The 24,262-nt window shown below is 40.4% G+C and overlaps 1 protein-coding gene across 1 annotated transcript in view; it reads right to left on the bottom strand.

Annotated features, from left to right (window-relative positions):
- Positions 1-24,262, bottom strand: part of Lekr1 (leucine, glutamate and lysine rich 1) — a 161,288-nt gene that overhangs the window by 122,633 nt on the left and 14,393 nt on the right. The window contains exon 2 of the mRNA XM_076867055.2: positions 23,851-24,065. Within this exon, the coding sequence (XP_076723170.2) occupies positions 23,851-24,065 (215 nt within the window). The remainder of the gene's footprint in view (positions 1-23,850; positions 24,066-24,262) is intronic.

Raw genomic sequence — 24,262 nt, 5'->3', positions numbered from 1 at the left:
ACTTAGGGCCTGTTCCCTGAACCATGCTGTTCTCTTAGGTCTCTGGCCCTATGATACGAGGGGTGACCTGGAAGGTCCCTAAGATGGCCTTAGGGCCTCTACCCCATTCTCTTGACCAATGGTGCCGGGCTTCTTTCAGATCATGTTATCTCTTCAGCAACTAGTCCCTGGGCCACACGAGGGCACTCTGCCCAGCATGCCTTTCATCCTATATACCACCTAGCTAAGGTGCTTCCTAAATTTTATATCCTGCTTCCTTTTTAAGTTATCAACACAAAAACAAATTTATCTTTCAATGATTCATTTCTCTTTCATGTTAGCATCACAGTTAGCAGTAACTTCGCATCAGCCTAAAGCATTGCTCTCTAGAAATCTCTTCCACCAGTTTGCCATCACTCTTAAATGCAGCCTTCCACCACCTCCTGGCATCTGTAGTGTTCGCTGTCACTGTGCAGCAAGGGTAGCCTTTTCTCTGATTCCCAAGGAGATGCTCCCTGTTTGCACACGCAGCCTCCTGAGCATGGCGGCTCCTGCCCATCTTTCCATCGCACACACATGCGACCACTCAGCCAGTCTCGAAGAACTCCCAACTTTGCCTAGTTTTCTTCTCTTCTACTTAAGATCTTTCTCAACCTTAACACTCTGTTCATGGAGATATAGTCTTTTAAAAAAGTGCTCCTCCAAATTCTTCCAGGCTCTGCCCATAACCTAATCCCAAAGTCACCTGCACATTTTCAGGTGTTAGCAACAGCCCTGCCCTTGGCACCAAGTCTCTGTCTTAGTCCATTTTCTGTTGCTATACGTGAATACTATGGACTGGGTCACTTATAAAGGTTTGTTCAGCTCTTGGTTCTAGTGTCCAGGTGTGGTCAAGGGGCCACCCCTCTGGTAAGAACTGCTGGTGGGAACTCTCTATAGAATCCTGAGCAGGGCAGGGCATCACATGGCAGGTGGGATGCAACAAGAGACAGAGCCAAACTGGCCTATAACAGACTCACCCTCCAAATAACTGACTAATCCAGTAATACACTAATGGATAGATCATTCACGAGGGCAGAGCCCCCCATGACCTACTCATTCTTAAAGGTTCTGCCTCTTAACAGCTCACAATGGGGATTAAATTTCAACAAGTGTTTTAGTGGGGACATTTAACCATAGTAGGAATTATGAAAAAAATGAGTTCATTGAAATGTAATATGGAAGATCATTTATTAATAAACCCCAAAATATCACCAGACTACATGTGTAGTTTTAAACACTAGTCTAGTCACATGTTTTTCTGTGAAAAGTTTCAAGAGAATGATATGTGAGCTTTCATAGATAATGCAAAATTAAAATTACCATAATGAGGAAAATATTCAATTCAAAAATTTGGGATTTTCTTTCTTTTTTTTTTTTTTTCTTTTTTGGATTTGAAACAAAAGTAACCAGCTCAATAGAAGAAAAAGAGAATATGCACTATTTTTAACATCAGCTCAAACTGTAATTATCCTAGGGGAAAAAGAAAAGTAAAAATCGTTCACTCAAAATTACAATCACACACTGCCTAGTGCACGACTCACTGCCGTGTGCACGACTCCATGCCGAGCACAGGTGAGGACTCAGAAGCAATGGAGGGTGCCTGTCCTGTAGCTCCCTGAGGTGGGGGAAAGGGTGATAAAGACCTGAAGAGGCAGCCTCTGTGGCAAGGGGCCCACTGCCCCGTGTGTTCTGGAACACAGGAAGACTCTGCTAAAATCTCTGTGAGCATCCTTGAGAAAAAATGTTTAGAGGAGGAAGAGGAGGGGAGAGCAAAGGAGGGAGGGCACTGTTTAGGAGGAATGGAAAGAAGCAAAGAAAGTTTACTAGAAAAACTTTTATTTTCTTCTCAAAATATTTAGCAATCAGGAAAAAATGTGTTATTATGGTTACTTCCATATCAAAGATCAAATAGTTTCATTAATGCTCTAGTGCCATTTAAAAATACCCAAAGAATCATTCAACAAGATATTATGCATTCTTCTTTTTACAACAATAAGAACACAGACATGCATGATATCAATCAAAATTCAAACTACTGCTTACCATAATGAGAAAAACATTCAATTATAAATTATCAAATCATGTAAAAATATATTGGTCAAAATACTCTGGTGAACATTGAAGAACCTATTTTACTTTTGGACAACTTTTCTGCTCTCAGCACTTCACTAAACATTCTCTGATTCAACCTTAACCTCATATTGAAAGTCTCATGCCTAGTGGCAATGCCATTAGAAAATGTAAAGTGGGGCTGGGGATGTGGCTCAAGTGGTAGCACGCTCGCCTGGCATGCGTGTGGCCTGGGTTCGATCCTCAGCACCACATACAAACAAAGATGTTGTGTCCACCGAAAACTAAAAAATAAATATTAAAAAATTCTCTCTCTCTCTCTTTAAAAAAAATTTAAAGAAAATGTAAAGTGTTTTTTTTTTTTTCAGATTATCAAATAGTATCACTACAGTCTCAGGTTAAATTTAAGCAGATGCATATAGGGTTCTCAAAACTCCTCCAGGTGCAGGGTTGGCTAGGAGCACAGTCATTTTGTAAAATGTTCTATGATGAATGTCAGCCATCGATGAGCTGTGTCAAGACCACCTGGGGTCTACAATGGGCAGCCTTATAGTTGCCAAGTTTACAAAGTTACCAACTGGTCCTTGAGCATGTTTTATTTGACTTCCAGAGTGGATCCTTTTTAAAATGAGCACCAACATTGTAACTTTGAGTGATTTTTAGTAAAGATCCAGATTCTCTGCTTCTCTTTGACAATCAAGTAATTCAGAAACAATGGGACCACCCACTCTCCCACAAAAAAAAAAAAAAAAAAAGCCAATCTTTTGGAACAGCTGCCTCCTCTAATGAACATGCATTTTTCAGTTTACTATAGCTCCCACCTACCTCTTTCTCTCACTTATTCTGGATACCCTATAGACATTTGAGTTTACTATATTGTCTAATTCTAAAATTCACTGGCTGAATTTTAGATGTTTTAAGAATCCACATAGAGCCAATCTGAACAGTGTTTCTGTAAAAAGTATAAAGTGGCTGCCTGCCATTCATTTGAGAAATTCTTTTAAGAATAAATGAATTCTATTTTTATTTTGCATATTGAAAAAACCGGCAGAGAGAAAGACAGAAAATGATTACAGTCATGGGGAAAATCTGAATTTACACTGACAGTTACACCAAGAGACTAGAACTTGCAGGCAAGGAGAAGCCACAACTGCTCCAAACTGTAGGTCAGCAACTTCTCTCGTGGACAGAGGTCCACTCTGCCTCTTTCCCTGTTACACAGGAAAATGATGACCGAAGCAGTCCTGCAGCAGCTCCGCAAGGGCATGAGCACTATGCTTTCCAGGTGCTTTTCATTTAAACCTCCTGGGAAATCCCAACTCCAGCTTCTCAGCTTCCTTTGGTTCTAATCAAGGGATTTTGTTTGGTTTTTAGCAGTATTCTTGCCACAATAAATGCTTTATTAAAGTTTTCTAGTGTTGTCCAAATGTGTTCTGCAGTAAGTGCCCCACAGCAACCCAGAATGGCTTCACAATGAAGAAAAACAGAAACAACACACTCCTTCACAGTAAGGCTCCCAGAACTCCAACTACACATACCACCTGCCTGGGCTGCTACAACACGCTATACACTGGGTGGCTCATAAACAACAGAAATTCACTTTTCATAGCTCCAGGAGCTGAGAAGTCCAAGGTCCAGGGGCCCTCAGGCTCAGTGTCAAACAAAGGCCACTTCCTGGGTCCCAAGACCATCCTCACTGGAACCTCACTTAGAGGAGAGCAAGGGAGTCCGCCAGGGGTGCCCAATGGTCACACCTCCGTGGGTTAGGTTTTCAACACATGAATTCAGGGAGGATGTAAATATTCAGATCAAAGAGCTGTGCTAATATCTGGAGTGAATCACCAAGCAAAGATAGAAGTATTTTCCAAATAAAGTGGGATCACAGAACACTTTCTCAATGCTTCTTAGGAACCTTACTTTGAGAAGCAAGGCTTTATTTTTAACATTAATTTTATAATCATTGTAAGTGACTAATTTTATTTAAAATGCCTAGTGAGTCCTGAAGGGTTTTTCTGCCTACATGAGCTGTCCACAGTGACAGGGACTCCAGCCCAGCGCAGAGCCCATACACTGTTTCAGGGGACTATTTCAAGCACTCCTTTCGCAGACTGCATGGGCAAGCCAATGTGCTCACCCAGTTCCCAAGTAGGAAGGGACAGTAGGGATATTTTTTACACCCCAAAACACAATTACCATTTCTTTGACAGTCCCACATCTATAAATGCTGTTTCTATCATCCTGGTGAAGCTGAATGCTAATATTTTTCTTGTAAAAGATCAGTAAGGTCAATCTGAAAGATACACCAAGAGAGCTGATGAGCAGTTTTTCTCATGCCCCCAGACTGTCACGTTGTCAAATCCAGAGTCCGCCTCATCTGATCTTCAAATATCTGGCAAGTAGCCCATATCATGCACTTAAGAGCTGTGAATAAAAGCCACACCCAGGACAGTCTCCCAGGTGCCTTCATCCAAGAAGGCTGAAGACAGAGACTCTGGGATTTCCTTTTCCTTTCTCCACTCTCAGAGAACCAAAGCCTCCCTGGACAGCAAAGGCATAGGCAGAATTCCAGAGCCCTTCAAGGGCAAAGTGTCCCACATACTCTGACCTATAGACTCTGGCATTCCACAAGAAGCACTACAAGAAACAGAGGCCAGCTGAGGAGGATCTCGCGCGTCTCTGGATGGTTCCTTTACTCCACAGGAACCTCTGCTAAGCAGGCCTGAGGCACCTCATCCTTGCAGGCAGACCGCACTACATCTCAGCCATGATTCTTCCACTTTATTCATTCATCAAAAAACTTCAGTTAGTGCAGAAGATGGTCAGCAGGTTGGCCCATTGAGGGCTGCACTCACAGGGAGCACACACAGAAGTCTACATGAGCACAGCGGAGGGGATGGGGGACTCGGCCCAGGAAACTGAGTGGTAAAGGACAAGTTAGGGCCCTTTACCATTAGGAAAGTATAGAATAAGCAAGGAACCCCAGAGGGACACTAACCAAAGCACAGAAGCTTGAGAGAAGTACACATGATCAGTTCTTAGTGGACGGCCTATAGTGACAAGAATCGAAGGTAAATGGAGAATATTATGTGGTGACCTCTCAAGACTAGATCCCTAAGATTCTCTTTTCAAGCCAGAACCATAGCCTTACAATTCAGTTTTTCTGCCTGTCACTGACTAGATAATTAGACTCTCTATTCCCCAGTGTGAGAACACATTTATAAGAATAAAAACAGTGACAACAAAGTAAAGCCCTGTTGAGATCTGCCAAGTGCCACTGTGCTCACAGTCTACGTGACCACTTTATTTAAACATCATGTTATGCCTACCAGGTTGACCCATCACCAGCCCTACCTGACACATGAGGGGATGGGGTAGGAGAGAGGAAAGTGAGTAGGTGCAGGGACGCAGCCACACAACCACCAAGTGACTAGCTGGGATCCAAACCCAGAGAGCAGGACTCTTACCCTGGTACTGATGGGTGGTTGGAAAAAACTGTGCTCTGATTTTGTAACTTGGTATTATTTCTTTGCACATCATTTTCAAAATGGATTTTGATTTATATACTGTATGCTGACACTACTTGGATCAAGCTGATGCTTAGCAGGAGGGCCGGAACCAACGAGCAGCACAGCATTACCTAGAGAAGAGGTGAGCAGCAGTGGACCCTGGAGTGCTAGGCAGGGAGGAAGGAGAAGCAGATAGTAACTTAAATGAATCCCCAAGTATCTGTTTTTTAAAGTCACTTCTTGCAAAACCCAGGGGCTCACAGAGGGAGAGGGTCCAGTAGTATTCTAAGGAACATTTGTGTTCATGGGCATAAGATGTTTTCAGAACCAGCCCTCATTAGTCTGTCTCCCAGCAGGGAAAGGATTTCGCAAGTTCCTCCCTTCCTCCCTCACCAGGCCACTTAGCCTTTCAGCTTCTACAGCAAATTATTGTCATCTCCTTCTGCCTCCAAACCAACTTCAGATTTGGGCAAGAGAGAAGGCGTTAAGGGAAAGAGGAAACAGAAGGTTGTTGCTGTTGTCATCTTTTTTAACTCCAACAAACAAAACATTCTTATAGTTATGTGAAACCTAAGTGTTTAGTAATGGGAAGAGTGTGTCTCTTACTCACCTCTGCTTTCTGTCAGCACTCCATGTATGATACAAGGAACATTATGATATGCATCTGTGTGCATATCATTGGACATATCAGTGGACATAATTCTTGCTATAAACCCTGAAAGCTTTCTAATTGCAGTCTTCGTTCTCACAATAGCATAAAACTCTACCATGACATGCATGAGGTGCTGAAGGACTATCTTCTAATTCAATGAAAATTCTAAGTTTTAATTCAGTGGCCAACTTTTCCCTTTAAAAGAGAATAGGAAATGGAAACAATAGTAACCCATTCTACTAGATAAAAGCAAATACATGAGGGGCTGTGGCTCAGAGGTAGAGCACTCACTAGCATGCATGAGGCACTGGGTTTGGTCCTCAGCACCACATAAAAATAAAATAAAGATATTGTGTCCATCTATAACTAAAAAATAAATATTTAAAAAATACATAAGTAAAATATCTTGCCAGAGAAAATAAGATATTTAATATAGCAATCTATAACTTTGCATTTGCAAGAAAATAAATTTCCCTTTTTAGGAAATAAAAGCAATAAAATAGGTTATCTAGAGTTAACTTCTCAAAGAAATACATGATGCATTTTGGTTTTTGGCTCAGACTCTAATACAGGTTTGTGTCTGTAACGTAATGCTCATGAGAAAGATCTGAGAACCCTGGATGAGCCAGACTCAGAGGAACAATGATGGCAGATATTCCAAGAAAAAGCTGCTTCTCCACAGACAACTTAAAAAATAAGGACTGGGAAAAGAGAAAACAAACTTAAGTGGGGTTGGTGGGTGAGCACAATAGAACAAGGCACATTTAAGTAGCCATCTTTCCCGTATCAGCATCCCTCTAATCTGCTAGCTGATTCTAACAGGTACTTTCAATTCTTTTATTTCTGTTTCTCCTTCTGTGTTTCTTAAAAATCTTCAGCTTAATGGCTGAAGAAAGCCCCTAACTTCATAAAATAATTTATTTCATAAAAATAAATTTAAAAAGGAAACAATTCACAAACCTCTGTGTGGCTCAGTGACACAATCTTGTGGACATAGCACCAGTTCTTTCAGTGGGTCATGTTATCTACTCCAGGGTAAGCCTGAGCGTGAGCACGTTCTGTTGATAAGACTGGTCATAACATATCCATGTCTCCAACTGCACATTCTCTTCTTAAAAGGAATGTTACCCAACTTCCTTTTCCCCATTCTCAAACCTTCTTTGGCCACCTCCTGTGCAATCACCTTTGACTGGACAGTTTCCACACAGTGGAAAGCTGCAGTAACTGAGAATATAGTGGACAGCATTACACACTGGAAAACAAGACAACCTCTCCGCGTACGGATGCATATCACAATGTTCCTTGTATCATACATGGAGTGCTGACAGAAAGCAAAGGTGAGCAGGAGACACACTCTTCACATTTCTCTTTTCTTGACATGGAATTCATTTAAAATACAGAATAAAGCACAAGCCTGAGCACATTCCAAGAGGTGTGTGACATTCCCGTGATATATGGGGTAAAGTCAAAAGGAAATCAAACATGAACATTATGGTTTCATGATTCGTTTCAGAGGTTTCAGTCATTCAACAAATGGAGAAATGCCCACCTGTGCCCACCACTATACTAGGTCATGCAGGGACATAGGGAAGGTAAAGACACAGTTCTGTTCTAAAAGAGTCTAACATATTAAGAAGGCAACGCTTAACACCAACAAAAAGACAACGAGACTCCACACACTCAACTGCTAGGGTATTTTAAAGCCTGAGTTCTAAATGGGATCAAAAAAGGCACTAAGGGAAGAACTAGAGGTACATCATTAAAGAGAAGGCTCTCAAAGGACAAAAATAACCACAAAGAAACAAACAGTAGCTTATTTTGGTGAGGGAAAAAAATATGTGAAAAACACTGAATGAGAATGGTTTCAGAGTTTTTCATAGTAACTAAAATCTATATCAAAATTGTAGTTTTTGACATATTGAAATTAGTTATTTCCTTAAAATTAATTGTAAATCCTAGGACAGTTCCAGATTGAACTTACTGCTCAAGAATCATTATTGATAGTACCACCTTTTTCTCTCAAAAATTTCCCAAATTGGACCATAAATTTTGTGGTCATCTTATAATGCACTATCTCAGCATAGAATACCTGACATTCTTTCATTTTAAAAAGATTATTTTGTTTAAACATCATGGGGAAGGACGTTTGCCAAGATTTGTCCTTGATTCCTTTATGAAGATTACTGGTTTTCTAAATTATCAAGGATACACCACAATTATCAGGGATGCAAGTGTTTATGAGTCTCTCTACATCATAAGGGTCCAAATGAAATCAGGGTAATTCACTTTTAGAATCCAAATTAAAGCTAGAACTCAGAGTCCTCCTGATGAAATATCTTCTTCAGCCTCAATTAACACTATCATTAAAAAACATTCTGGGGGCATATACAGGATGGTGCTAGGGTGAATAAAGCCAGGTATGGGGAAAGGGGTACAAAAATGTCCCAAATACAGCCTCCACTCTCTAGCTGTTTATGATAGCCTGATTGTTCTACATCTACCCATCTGTCCATCACCTACCCATCCAGAACAGCACACACTAGGTACAACCAAGAAATGTAGGCAATGGATGTATGCAACAGGGATTGCGTCTAGCTACATATAACAGAAACCAGCCTACGGGACATTGATTATTATCATATAACAAGAAATCCAGAGAGAGGCTTTTCAGAGACAGTAGAAGGATGCCAAGATGTCACCAAGGACTGGGCTCTTTCCCTTCTCAGAACTCCACGCTCATCCTTGCAGTACGTTCGTTCACCACTGAAAAGGCTGGGCTCCCTCAGCCTGTTCTCTGGATTTCAAGTAGGAAGGAGACGAGAGCAACAAAGGGGAAAGGGGGTGCAAATCTTCCCAGAAACCCCTAGAAGATTTTCACTTACATCTCATTTGACATAATCTTCAAGAAAGTCACCCTTAATTGCAAAGGAGGGAAATGTCTGGCTTTTTCCTCATCCCCAGAGAAAGTTCAGCTCTATTGCTCAGAAACTCAGAGACAATGGAGAATTACTCAAACGTAGGAGCCATCATATTCGTTTCCTGTCTTCTCATAAATGAATCAATTCAACAAATACTGGTAGAATATTACCATGTGCTAGACAACTATGATAGGTGCTAGGGATAGACAAAGTAAAGAAATGAGACTGTTTTTTCATGAAACTTAGAACCAGGAATGGGAAATGACTGTAATTAAAGACATCGATGAAAGGGAAACCAAAGGACCCCATGGGCACCTGCCAGCCTTGACAAATGCCTGGTGGAGCATCTGTCACCTCACCCAAGCCGGAACAAAGCAGATGGTGAAAAGGTGGTGAGAGGGGGAAGAGTCCCAGAGAAGATACAATGCATTCAAAAGACCAGAGTATGTTACCTCTTATGAGCTGAAAAGGAAGCTAAGGTGACTGAAACCAAGAGTGAGGCTGTGGCAAGCAGGAAGACAGAGATTCCTTACCTCATTCAAAGGACGACGTGAACCCCAGTAGGAAAAGCAGCAGAACGCAATGGTCAGGTATGCATTCTGACACAATCGTCTGGACAGAGATAAGGATGGGTTAGAGATAGGCAACAGGTAGGGCAGGCCCAAGATGGCTATAGTTACACTCCCTCACTGACGCTTCTGGTGAGGCGTGTTTTTAGTATGTAGCCAAGGTCATGAATGCCCTGATTCTGCATATGTACTCAAGGTTATGAACATCTGCTTGCCAGCATGTGCTCACTGTATAACCTGTTGGCAATGTGCCTTCTTTGTTTAGCCTGGATATAAAAAATGCCTGGGGAAGGACTGGGGGCTGCTGCTACCCGAACACCAACATGGCTCCTAGCCCAACTGCACCTTAAAACTTCTTTCACCTGTTAGGAGCCCAAGTACATTTCCTAGGGTCTGAGTCCATGCAAGAAAATTGGCACAGTTGCCAGGATCCCATGAAGGTGAAAGGTGCCTCAGGCCCAGTGGGCAGGAGAGGGGGAGGAGGGCTCACCCTCTGACCACCAAGCAGCATGATGTTCGGTCCTATTAGCATGGACTCCTGTGGTGAGCTGGGATATAATGGATGGATGCCCTGAGAGCACAGAGAAGACTTCACCAGCAGTTGGCTCTGCCTATGATATGATGTACCTTGGACAGTAGTGGGACAAGTGGGGTGGATTATTTCTCACTGCCCTGCAGGCAAACATGGATCCAGTGGGACAGCTGTGAACAGAGCAGTAGAGCCCAGGCAATAGCCCACAGCCAAGGAGGACGTGGCAGTGGAGATGCAGATGGGATAGAGAAAAGGCCTGAGGAGGCACACACAGCCACTGGGGCTGAGGGGTGGGTGTTCCTTACAGCTCTGAGTGTAGAACCCGAAAGACTGCCAAGATGAAGGAGGTGCAAGACAAAGAAGAGGCTGTGGAAGCCAGATAGGGTCACTGGAGGAGGATCTCTGCACCTTAAAAATACCCCCAGCCCACTTGTTGGTGTGATGGAGTCAGAAGAAGAGGAGGAGAATGAAGACTGACACCTGCAAGCCCGGCCAGTGGAAATGCAAAAAATGAAATAATCAAATCCACCATGTTCCTCCTGTCAAGCAGAGTTGGTGAACTTGGGAAAATAATTTAGACAGAAGTCGGGAGAGCCCCTGGCTGCTTTGTTGTCATGCCTGTGAGATTTAGGGGTGGATGGCATTATGTATAGTGCCCTAAAAATGGAGGGGATAGCACCCCTCCTTACAGCAGAATTATGTCCACTGAGACATTTAGAGGGGCCAAGAGAGCACAAGTGTGCTAGGCGCTGGCAGGGACAAGAGACTTCAGGAGGTGCTAGGGCCTGTTACCTATAAGGGTGCCGGAAATAAGCCCATACCTTGGAGAAAGGCACCGTACTGTCCAGTGCTTGCTACGCTGATGGCTCTAGCCACGGACAACCATGGGATGTATGTAAGGACAGTGGTGTGTGTGAGGTTGGAGACAGACACTGTCTGGTTCGATACTGACAGGACAAAGTAGCCAGTGAGCTGAGCTCCATCTGGATAACAGAAATGAAGCATCCCCCACAGTGACATGTACTGACAGCTGTGCTGGGTATTGGGGACAACTTATCTGGCAAGAGCTCTGGGAGCTAGGCCACCAGAACAGGTAGCTATAGGGTATGTTACTGGGCATGCCCCCAACTAATCCAGGAATGAAGCAGCAGGTGGTGTTCAATCAGGTGGCACAGCAAAGTCGCACTGCACTTGATTTGTTAGCAGCAGCACAGAGAGGGGCATGCTTAGTACTGAGTGTTGTGTGTACACATAGTCCAGATCACCGAAAGAACATTAGTATAACTAATGACATATGACTTCTGAAGTTTCAGGCATACAATAACCAACTGGTGATTCTTTGCAGGAATGATGGGTAGTCTAGGCATCACCTGGTGATGGCTTTTAATAATTCTAAGCAATGGAGCTTGTCTTCTGCCTATGCTGTTGCATCTTGTACTGCTCTTGTGGCCTGTGGATACAGAGCAATGCCCTACTTGCTAAGAAATCACTGCAGAAGACCTCAATTGCATAAACTATGATGAAGAACACTAAAGGGATTGATTGTAGGGCAGGCCCAAGATGGCCACAGATAGGCTCCCTTGCTGAGGCTTCTGGTGAGCTCAGTACTTAGCCAAAAGTTATAAACACCCTGATTCTGTATATGTACTCATGGTCATAAACATCTGCTTGTAAGCATGCATTCACTATGTAACCTGTTAGCACTGTGTATTCTTCTTTGTCTGGCTTACATATAAAAGAAAGGCTTAGGAGCCAGGTATGGTGGCACATTTTTATAATTCCAGTGACTCAAGAAGCTAAGGCAGGAGGATTGCAAGTTCAAGACCAGCTTCAGCAACTTAGTGAGACCCTGTCTCAAAAATAAAGAGAAGTGGGAATGTAGCTCAGTGACAAAGCATCCCTGAGTTCAATCCCCAGTATCAAAAATAAAGTAAATTTTCAAAGGCCTCTGGGATTTCTTGGGAATTGCTGCCACCTGGAATAAGCATGTCTATTATCCCAACCATGCCTGCCATCTTCCACCTGCCAGGATCACAAACTTGTTCCCCAGGGTCTAAGCCTCTGCAGGACAGGCCAAGGTCATACTGTAGATGTCCAAACACAAGGATTAGGGATGGCACTGTATGGCTTGAGAGACACATGATATTCAGGAGGAAGAGGATGAAACAGAAAAAGAATCAAGGATGATACACAGGATGGATGCTAAACATAATCAGTATGTTACATGTGATTCACACATTTTACTAAATTTACATAGACATCAACCTCACACAACCCCATATTTTACTCTAAAAAACTCTGTAACATAGGTAATAGTATTACTTCCATTTTATAGAGTGGGAAGCTGAGGCAGAGTATTAAAGTAATTTGCCAAAGTCCACAATATAATCATCTGGTGGAGCCAGGATTTAAACCCAGAATCCTAACACTACCTTGAGGATGCATAGTGACCACAGAGCAACACTTCCTGGTATTAGCACAAGAGAAGCAGGTGTGCCAAGGGAAGACAGGGTCATCTGGGTTGTGATACAGCCAGATAGAGTTGTTGAACAGCAAGTTGAAGGGATTAGTCTAGAGCCCAGAAGAGAAAGCCAAAATGGGAGTGGAGATTCAGATGCCTACAACACAAAGAGGGCAAGCTGAATCCTCGAGGTGTAAAAGCTCAAGTGGACACTGAAAAAAGAATACAGAAAGAAATCAGAATCCAGCACTGGACAAGGCCTGATGGCTCTAGCACTCACACAGGAGGAAGAAGTGGAGAGGCCAGGAGAGGGGAACAGAAGCAACGGCATCACAGGAGGTGACACAAAAAACACAATATGACTTCCTGGGAGAAAAATGAATAATGGAGCAAAATACTATATCTAGTGCTGCTAAGGAGTCAGGAAAGATGAAGATATTTTTTATTTAATACCATGTAAATCATTGGTGACCTGAATTAGAATCTTTCCTTTAAAATGATGAGTAGAGCAAGATCACAGTGGGCTGAGAAATGGAGGGAGAAAGTGCAGACCAGGCTGGTGCAAGAAGGAAGAGAGCATGAAGCTGTCCTGGACTGAGTCCAGGTCTCATTAGTTTGTCTGCAAAGTCCTGAAGAAATGCTGTTGGTAAGGAAGAGGTTCATAGAAAAAGATGAAAATACTGTAGAAAGAGGAAATAATAGCTGGTGCCAGGTTCCTAGCAACCAGATACCAGTACAAAGAGTAGGTTTAGCTGAAGTCACCCACCTGAGGGATTCTCCAGGCTGACATGATGAAATAATAATGCAAAGGGGAACTTTAAGACACTGTCATGAGGGGCTGACACAACAAAACATCACATCTGTGATGGACAGAAAAGAATGAAGACACAGAGGTGTCGGTGGACTTCGGGACTCAATGAACTAAATTGGACCGGGGGCACTACAAAGACAAACAGGATGTCAAAATTAGCCATTTCAGATGTGAAGCCTTTTTGGCTGATGAAAAGAATTTCACATTTGTACTAAGCTTTCACTTTATTTTAATATAAGGCCAATGATATATGAACTTTCCTGTTGAGTTCTTCAGATTGCTTCCAGAGACAGCTTCCCTGAGAGTTCTGCCAACTCAACCATCCCTTTTCTCTTGTTAAATACCACCTTTTATTTTTTTTCTTCCTCTAGTACTGAAGATTGAAAGCCCTTCTTATTTTTATTTTGACACAGTTGTCGAGGTTGATCTTGAACTTGCTATCCTCCTGCTTCAGGTTCCTGAGTCACTGAGATTGGACACATGTGCCATTATGCCCATCTTAAACACTGGCTTTTTAAACAATTGGGTTTCTTCAGTCCAACAAGACCAGGTTTAACATCTGGTGTGCCTTTCCCTTGCAGAATAGGCCTCCTATGACAGCATGTTTACTCTGTCATAGTTTGCCTGAGCCATATTTATTGGTTTCTTCAATTAATCCAAATGGTAATATTATAGAAAAGAGACAGACTTTAACTAGTTGTATGAGCATCATTATTTAATCTCCTTGTGTTTGCATAACCATCTATAGCAGGAGTTGCTGCTCATCAATGAACTGATACATTTGTCTCCAATTTGAAAACTGTTCCCATTTAGAAATAAGTAAATAATATGTAAAGAATTCAAGAAGAAACCAAGTTGCACACCTTTTTAAAAATGTATTAATTTAAATCTGCAACAAATAAAAATCATCTGACTTGTTATTTCAAGTTGGGTGCACATGAAGCAAGTGAGGGGAGGTGAGAGATGAGGACAGCAGGAAACTGGGGCTGTGAGCTTTAGAATAGTTTTGCTGCCCCCTCCAAGAACAGCCACCTCAGTGAAGCATCATGGGTCTGGCTGTTTGTCAGAAGGAAGTCCTCCCCAGGGCCTACTGCTCTCCTCTGTGGATTTCCTCTAGTGTTTAGTCAGCCTTGCTTAAACAAATTAACTAAAGCCCACCTCCCCAGCCCCAACCCCCACCCCACACACTCCACTACCAGGCCTGCAAAAAGCTGGCAGCATGGCGACCCCTGGAGCTCAGACAGAAAGAAGGACCAGCAGGAAAGCTGAATTTAATAATTGACCACTGGGGGTGACAGATTTAGTTTTTCAGGTTTTGTCTGATCCCTCCCTCCTATGTTAATTTCATCTTGTCCTTTTAAACCACTTCATATCTTCTTTGTGAAGAAGAGGGGTCTAATAAATAAAATAATCACATTCTAAAGTTGTACTTTCCATATAATCCTCTACTCCTTTGAGCAAAAACACAGGCTGTAGGCCTAGTCAAAGTCAGGTCAGGCACTTTACAATGCCAATTAAACTAGAACTCATTTCTAGAGCTGAGGTGCAGTACTTCCTGGACCCAAGGATTTCCTTGTGGTGTTAGTCGGTGTTTAGAGGCTGGAGGTAGGTTAGAATGTTGTGGTGTTTACAAAGGCACCAGCGTACCCCTGACCTTAATTGATGAGCATGGAAAGAGGGAAAAAGGAAGGTGAGGGAGCATTCCTCCAGGCACTGGGTATGTGCACGGAATCCTGGGGAAATGGCTGATTCTCTGATGGTTTTTCAGGTGAAGAAACCAAGGTCCAGAAAGTAAAAAGGTGAGGTCAGGGGCTCAGCAATGGCAGGGCCCACACTGGTCACCCTACGTCACTCATTCTTACGTGGATTAGATACAGCCTGATGAAAACTGTAGGACTCAACTCATAAAAATGCATTTTATCTATTATAACAATAACTAACGCTAAGTAAGGAAAAATCAAGGTGGGACAATAAATACAATAAATGATGGCTTCAAACTATCAGGATTAAAAAGCTTGAGGGAAAAGAATGCCTTTAAAAAGACAGCAGAAAAAAAATGTCTTATTTTGGTAACCATGTTGCTATAGCAACATTACACTGCTACATGGAAGGGCTTTCAAATCTATACAGGTAATAGAGATAAACAAGTACACATAGGGCTATCGATATCATTGAACAAATACCAATCCCCACACCTTGCCAAATCTAGTAACAAGGAGACTCACATAAACATCATTTATACCAATCATAAAACATCTGCCAGCTTCTGTTTACTGTGCACATGCACCACGGAGACAAGGAGGGAGGAAACAGTGTGCTCTGTACCTGAGGACTTTGGTCTGCAGCTGATGTGGGAGAAACACCAACACGACAAGCACAGGAAGACTCTGAAAGGTGGGAAAAGCGTGACAGAAGGATTGGGAATTTGGGGACTTAAGAAACACCAAGGCTACAAAGTTCCTGAGTTTCCTTATTGTCTCTCATACATGCCAGACAAGGTGCTGTAGAAGTCTCTGACCCAGAACCACCAATCGCCACAGACCAAAAAAAGTTCCAAGAAATCTCTGATCCACTGGCTGTCCAAGTGAAGACAGGAGCGTTCTTGGCAACATCTGCCATCCTCCAAGCTAATGCAACTAAAACGCTGCCCCTTGATCCAGGGTTGGAGGCCCCCCAGGGAGATCCAGCGAGTAAGGGACTTGCCTTCTGTGCCACTCCATCCCTGGTGCATGGGAGCAAATGGTGCCCTCCAAGTCTCCCGAATGGTATGGGGGTGATGGGGCTCGGCCAGAGCTGAGCTAATTCCCTCCTGCAGAAGCAGAAGATGTTCCAACTACCCCCACCAGTTCTGTGTCAGCAGGACCATGGGGAAGCTGAGGCTCCACCCCAACCTGCTCTGAGATGAAGCAGTATGGTACATGTGGTAGTGGTGAGTTCTCCAGTTTCCTTCCTTTCCTGGGTCAGTGAGCCAGAGGGATTAAACCTCCATACTCACCTGGAAGCAGAGTCTGAACAAAGCACTAACAACAGACCTGGCCAGCACTGCTGTCCCACCTCCACTCCCAAGCCCACGTCAGCAGATCTCCCTGGGGAGTCTGCAGCCTGTATAGTGTCAGCAAGCTGGAATTAGATGGTGACACAGACTTTCAATACTCTGCTTCGGCATCCCTGGTGTCAGTGGGACCTGCCAGAAGTGGCTGGGAGCAGGGGTAGGGGGCACTCTAGCTCCACCTCTCCCATCCCTCAATGCCAGCAGGATGCAGAGAGCCAAGTTCCTGTCCCTAAGCCACAGCAACAAAACAGTATCGGTCGGCCCTCCTGATAACAGTGGGTTTAGCAGCAGGGAGTTGATCTTGCGTCCCCCACAGAGAGACAGGCAGTGCAAGCTGGTGACCTACTTTTGCCAGAAAGGTATAAGTGAGACTGAGGGGGCAAAGGAATTCCACTCCACCAATCTGATATGAGGCAGTGAGTCAGGGCCCCACCTTTCCTGAAGCAGTGTCAGGGGGCCCAGTGGGAAACTGGACATACACATGTGCTGCATTAGTCAGGGTTCTCCAGAGAAACAGGAACAAGACGACAGATGGGGAGAGATATACAGAAAGAGATTTATTATGAGGGACTAGCACACATGATTATGAAAGCTAAAAAGTCCCATGATCTGCCATCTGCAAGCTGGTAGTACAGGAAAGCAGCCAGTGTGCTTCTAGTCCAAGACTAAAGGCCTGCAAACCAGGAAGCCAGGAGTGGAAACCTCTGTCCAAGTCCAAAGGCCTGAACACCAGAAGCACTGATGTCTGGGGGCAGGAGAGGGTGGATGCCCCCCAGCTCAAGAAGGAAGAACGGATTCACCATTCTTAAGCCTCTTCACACTACTCAAGTCCTCAACATTCTGGAAGATGTCCACCCATATTGATGAGAACAATCTTCTTTTCAGTTTACCAACTCAAACACTAATCTCTTCCAGAAACATGCTTACAGGAACAACCACAAAAATTGCCTTACCAGTTAAGTGGATCAAGAGTCTCATAGTGTAACCTCCACAATAACCAGGATACAACTGAAAAACATTTATCAAGTCAGTATCAGGAAATCACAATGTTAATGAGGAAAGAAAATTAATAGACCTAACACTGAGATGAATCAGATGATGGGAATCAAGGATTATAAAGCAGCCATCACAAAAATGCTTTACGATTCAATTACAGCCAGGCATGATGGCACAAGCCTATAATCCCAGCAGCTCAGAAGGCTGAGGCAGGAGGATCGCAAGTTGGAGGCTACCTCATCACCCTAAGCAACTTAGTGAGATCCTGTCTCAAAAAGAAAAAAGAAAAAAAAAAATTTACAAACTCTCTTGAGAAAAAAGAAAATATAGAAATCAAAAAGAGAACAAATAGAAAGTTAAAAAGTAAAAAATACAATAACTGAAATAAATTCACTGGATGAAAAAGAACAGTGAATGACAGAGAACAGGAACTTTAAAAGAAATCAACAGAATTTGTTGATATGAACAGAAAGAAAATACACAGGAAAACAAACAAATTAATAACAAAGCCTTCTGGAACTACGGGATGATAACAAAAAAGCTAACAGTCATATGACCGGAGTTTCAAAAGGAAACTTCAGTGATACAAGATGTCACCATTAGATGAAGGGAACACAGCCCCTCCAGGCTTACTTATGAATATGTCTGAACTACAATTATCTCAAAATAAAAGTTAAAATTTAAAACAAATTAAATTCTAAACAGAATTATCTCAGACACTAACCTGACATATTATGGCCCGTCAGCTCTCTAAAATGAGCATCCGCCTGCCATGAGTGTGCCACTCTAATGATGTGAAAGGTCTACTTCTCCACACAGGGCGTCCTGGCTGCTGGTGAGAGTGCATGGTGCGCACACACCAACAGACTCAACAATCTGGACTTCATTAAAATTAAAAACCTCGACTCTGTAAAAGTCAATGTCTAACAAATGAGAAGGCAAGTCAAAACCAGTGTTTGCAAAAACACTTCTGACAAAGGACTGCTATCCAAAATGAACAAAGAACTATAAAAAATCAAAAATAAAAACAAAAACTATCTGATTCAAAAATGGGCAAAATAAACACTTCACCAAAGAAGATATACAGATGGCGAGCATGTAAAAAGATGTTCAATGTCATGTCATTAGGGAATTGAAAAAACAACAAGACACCACATGTCCATGAAACAGCAAAAGTAAGTTCTATAGAATCTGAATAGTACAATTTGCCAGTGAAATTTGATGGATTTACTAAAAAGCTATGTCCACAATGTACCGTTTTTCAAGTATCTATGAAATATTTCCAAAAATTTACTGTATATTAAGTTCTTAAGTTCTCCAAAATTGGCTATATTCTCAGTCCACACTTGAAGAAAACAGATGTAAATAAAAGGGTAGCCACAAAAATCTACCCATTGAGAAATATAAAAGCATTCTTCCAAGTATTTTTTTAATTAAAAAATAAAAACTAAACTTTTATCTAATTTAGAAGTAAATGAAAATAGAATACTATTATCAAAAGATTTGTGGTTCTCTTGTCACCTCAGGAAAACTTGATAACTTTAAGAATCTGAATGTAAATTAACCAAGACTTCACTTCCATAACTACCAAGAGAACTAGAAATTAAAAGTTTCCAAATGAATACAAATAAGAGCATAAATTAATGAAATAGAAAACACAGCTGCAGATCTAGCTCAATGGTTGAGCATTTGCCTAAACATGCAAAACCCCAGGTTCAATTCCCAGCCCTGGGGTGGGGGGCGGGGGAAGAGAGAGTGGGGAAGGAAGGAAAAAAGGGGGAATCCAATTCACAGAAATAGAAAACAGAAAAGAAACCAGTTTGACTGATGAAACCAAATCTACTCCTTTGAAAAGGACAATAAAAGGGACAATCTGTTTACTTTCCTTGCAAAGTTTCCCTCCCCAGCCCCCTTTGGTTCTTTTTCAACCAAACACAAATAACCAACTCAAGGAAGAAAGAAAGGGCGAACATAAGAAAAATAGAGAATGACCTTTTAAATAAGAAAATACTACATATTACTAAATTCCAAGATGCATGAAATGCCAAGTGAAATTCTTGATTGTCTAAAAAATGTGAATTTCCAAAACTGACTCAAGAGGAGGTAAAAATCCACAAGTAAAACAATAATTACAGAGGAAACACAAAGGGTCATCAAAGTTTGACTACCCAAAAAAGACACAAGACATTTTTTACCTCAGAGGTCTACCAAACCTGCACGAACAGGTAATGCTATGTTATTCAAAATGTCTGGTGTACAAAAGATGGAAGGCTCTTAACTTATTTCAAATTAAACTGGTATAAGCCAGTCTTGGCACCATAAAAAATAAAACTACAGACACTTCACATGTGAACACAGTTCAAAACTTTTTGTAATATATTAGCATATTAATCCAATACTATGAGAAGAACAAAGCTCTTCAGAAACTATTTCACACATCACAGTAGTATGGACATTACTTTAATGTTTACAGAGACACCAAAAACTATTTTAATAATTACATATTTATTTTTGACCTTCTATCTATGGCAAATGATAAAGTTTTTCTGCTTATTATAATCACAGAAATTACATATATTTAAAAGAATATTTATAGAAAATAGTACAGAGTACTTTCATCTTTGGCAATAATCATGAAGGAAGTAAACACATGCATAAATATCAGGGAATCCCAAAGAATATACTGTGACCAGAATGGTTTTATACCAAAAATGTGAGTATACCTTCATATTAGAAAAACCATTAGTACTATTTATTATATAAACAGATTAAGGAGAGAAATCATATGATCATCACAACAGAAGACAGAAAAGCACTTATTAAAATCCAGTTACAATTTCTGATTTTTTGAAAAACTGGAAGAGCTAGGAATAAAAAGAGAAATTCTTAAATTGGTAACAGGACATTTTCTAAAGACTTAGAGCAAACATCCTATTTAACACAGAAATACATTGTACAAATTCACATCAAATCAGAAATAATGACAAAGATGAACTTCCAGGTTTATTATTTAATACTGTTCTACATGTCCAATCCAGAGTAATAAGAAGAAGGGCGAGGGGAGATATAACAATTGAAAATAAAAAGATAAGTCTATCTGCATGATATATCAATTTTAATGTGCATGCTTTTGTGTATTATGAATATATATAACATATATTCATCAAAATCAACTGGAAAACATACAACTAATAAAAAATTCAGCAAGGGAGTTAGATACAAAATCAAAATATATAAAAATCAACAGCATTAACAAAATTAGAAAATGCAATGAAAAATGTTTGATTCCCAATACCAACAGAAATTATGTGTCTAGGGGCTAAACCAATGCAGAACATGCAAGAAAATAAAGACTTTTATTGAGAGGTTCAAAGAACTTCTGAATAAATAGTCAGGAGGGGAATACTACATTACAGGATAAGAAGACTCAAGATTATAAAAATATTAATTCTCAAGATATATAATTGCTCTAGAAAATAAATTTAACCCCAGCCTAAATCACAACATGAAATGTTTTATGAAATCTGGTTAGCATTGGCTCTAGAATTTATCCAGAAGAGAGAATACACTAGAAAAGCCAGGACAACTTAAAAAGCAAAACAAAGATTTGCTCAGCAAAAGTATGGTACGGGCCCACTGACAGACAGTAAGTCAACAGTACAAAATGCAGGGTCCACAAATAGACAAGAAGAGAAATTAATAGATGGCATGGAAAAATCAGAGGAGAAAAGAGAAAGAATTTAATGAATGATATTAGGATAACAAACCAGACATCTGGAAAGCAACAACAAACATGAAATAATAACCTACCCCACATTATATGAAAATTAATTCCAAAGATATTACAAAGCTAATTCCAAGATAATACTGTTAAGTTTTTAAACATATGATGTTTTTACTTGCCTGAATCTACTCCCTCTTCTTCTGATAATAAAAGTCTAATTTCTCTTTAGTGAAAATCTTTTCCTTCCTTGTATAAAGTCTTCACATAACTGTCAATCAAGGCCAAGGTTTCCCCTTCCTCCAGCTCAAAGGGGTTGGGGATGGTCAGATAATCCTCGTGAAGCCAACAAAACCCTTTACTGGGATTCCAATCTTGATGAAATAATGCAAGGAAGAAAAATTGGAGTTCATTCACTCCAAAAAGACCTCCAGATCCCCAAGCAAGTTCTATTACTGTCTGTTTTCAAAACCAGTGTACTTGAATGCGTTCTTTCTACCAATGAGCTACCATCTCATGCTTCTCCAATAAATCCCTTTTTGTTTCTAGGTTAGTGTTAAAAAGAGTAAGTTTCTGTTATTTGCAACCAAAAGAACTTGGCACAGAACTCTAATGGACCAGAATTTGGCACAGGATATTATTTTCTACAAATGAAAACAAAGTACAGGCAAAAGTAAACAAGAAAAAAAGACAAACAACTCTGAGAAAATATTAACAACATATATGAAGTCACAATATATTTAAAACTCATACAAATAAACAATCCAATAGAAATTGGGCAATTTACATACATAGGCAAGCAACAGAGGAAGAAATATAAATACCTATTAAATATGAAAAGTGATCACCCTACTTAGCAATAGCAAAAGGCAACCATGAGGTAATATTTTTTCACTCAAGATACTGAGAAAAAATAAGAAACCAATATCAATAAGATGGGGGGGAAATGGATGCTTGACGAGCTACTGGCTGCATGTAGTTAATGCTGCCTTCTCCAAGGCAATCTGGCTCAAGCGGTAGCGTGCTCACCTGGCATGCGTGCAGCCCAGGTTCGATCCTCAGCACCATATACAAACAAAGATGTTGTGTCCACCGATAACTAAAAAATAAATACTAAAAAAATTCTCTCTCTCTCTCTCTTAAAAAAAAAAAAAAAAAAAAAGAATTTATCCCATGGAAAAACATGTTCAAAGGAATGTAAGTAACAATTCTATATGCAGTAATAAAAACCAGAAATAACATACAGGTTGAAAAGAGAAATGGCTAAGTCATCTCAGGCCTGTTTTGCTAGAGAAAGCATCACTACAGGGAAGGGCAGCACTTTGTGGCCGAGTGGCCAAGTCACAGAACCACACGCTGACTACACACTTACCTTACAGTCCAGGCTGCTCAAAGCTGTGATGCCAAATCAAAGAAATGTACCCACAGCACAGGTAAAGGCACCATGAAGATCAAGAAAGGCACGTACCAAACCATTCAAAGTGCTTTGACTCGTGTAAGAAGGCAACCACAGGGTAAAAAGGGACTTTCCTGCCTGTTGTTTTCTTTGTTGTTTTTACTTCACGTGTTTGTATCCAACGTGCATAATACAACATTTCACTAAAGAAAGTAATGTGCGAACAATACCAAGCAAAAGAATCCCTGACAGGAAGAAACCCTTCAAATTTAAACTTTTAAACTGAATATTTCAAATCTTTAATTTTGTTTAATTTTCCCACTCAAATACTATAAAATATTTTATGACTCAGATTTGAAACTGAAGAAACTATAACAAAATTTTCTTGGTAAAGGACTAAAAAATATCTAATTCTTTTGGCAATTAATGAAGTTATATACTTTTATATGAAATTTTATAATAAAACATAACTACTTTTACATGGACATGATATTCTCCAAATTCATTAACTGAGGGTTTACTAGCATCAATCATTAATATTTTAAACCAAAAAAAAAACTGTCATTCATAGGAAAAAGGAAAGACCATAAAACACCAACAAAAAACCTTATGGAGAAACATCTATATAAGTTCATTACCAATGGGTCTTTAGACAGAATAAACTGCTGATTCCATTCTATACTATTAGCATCTTGTTTTTCAATTTTATTCCAATTTCAATAACTTAGAATCATGTACTAGTTTTAATGTCTTGGTATTCTTTTCAAAACACAAAGTCCTTATTCTATTAAGCTTTAAAAGCCAAAGCCATTTCAATACAAATGTTGGGTATCAAAAGTTGAATTTTAATAAATAAATCTTCCTAAAAAAATAAGATGTGTATATATATGGGAAAAAAAATTGATCCATCAACTTAAGAGTTACCAAAGTAATTGGTTTCTAATTATTCAGATAGTAAATACATTCCTCAGAACAAAGCTTCAAACCAATAATTATATTTAGTAAATATTAATATAATTAATGACCACTCAACTATATTCAAGTGTAAATTATACTTGGAAAGGAAATTCTAGAAAAACATCAAAATCTGTTTTCCGTACTTTCTTTGAAACTAAATAAATGATAGAGAAGAAAAACATTCCAACCTTTCTGTTTTGGATTCACTGTCAATTTTGTACTGTTCAAAATCTCGACTAAGCGACTGTAGCTTTTCTTGAAGTCTCCTTTCACGTTCTACACTTTCTTGGTAAAATTTCATCTCTTTTTCCATTGCTTTCATTTTTTCTTCCATAGCTTTAAATTCATGAAGAATTAGATAGCTGACTCCACAGTATTTGCAAACTTTTTCTTCAGGAGACATCTAGAAAATAGAACACACATTTACAGAAATGATATTGTTTTAGCCCTGAAAAATAAAGTTCAACTGAAGATGTTATATTGCAACCATACTGGTCAGAGAAAAGTAAATACAGACTGTCCTATACCATGGAGTAATAATACCGCCCACATCTGGATAAAGTTTTAAAACCTAGCATATTGACTCTAAAGAGACAAAAG

The sequence above is a fragment of the Callospermophilus lateralis genome, chromosome 10, assembly GCF_048772815.1.
Source record: "Callospermophilus lateralis isolate mCalLat2 chromosome 10, mCalLat2.hap1, whole genome shotgun sequence".
NCBI classification, from domain to species: Eukaryota; Metazoa; Chordata; class Mammalia; order Rodentia; family Sciuridae; genus Callospermophilus; species Callospermophilus lateralis.
This window is presented reverse-complemented; position numbering and strand designations above follow the sequence as displayed.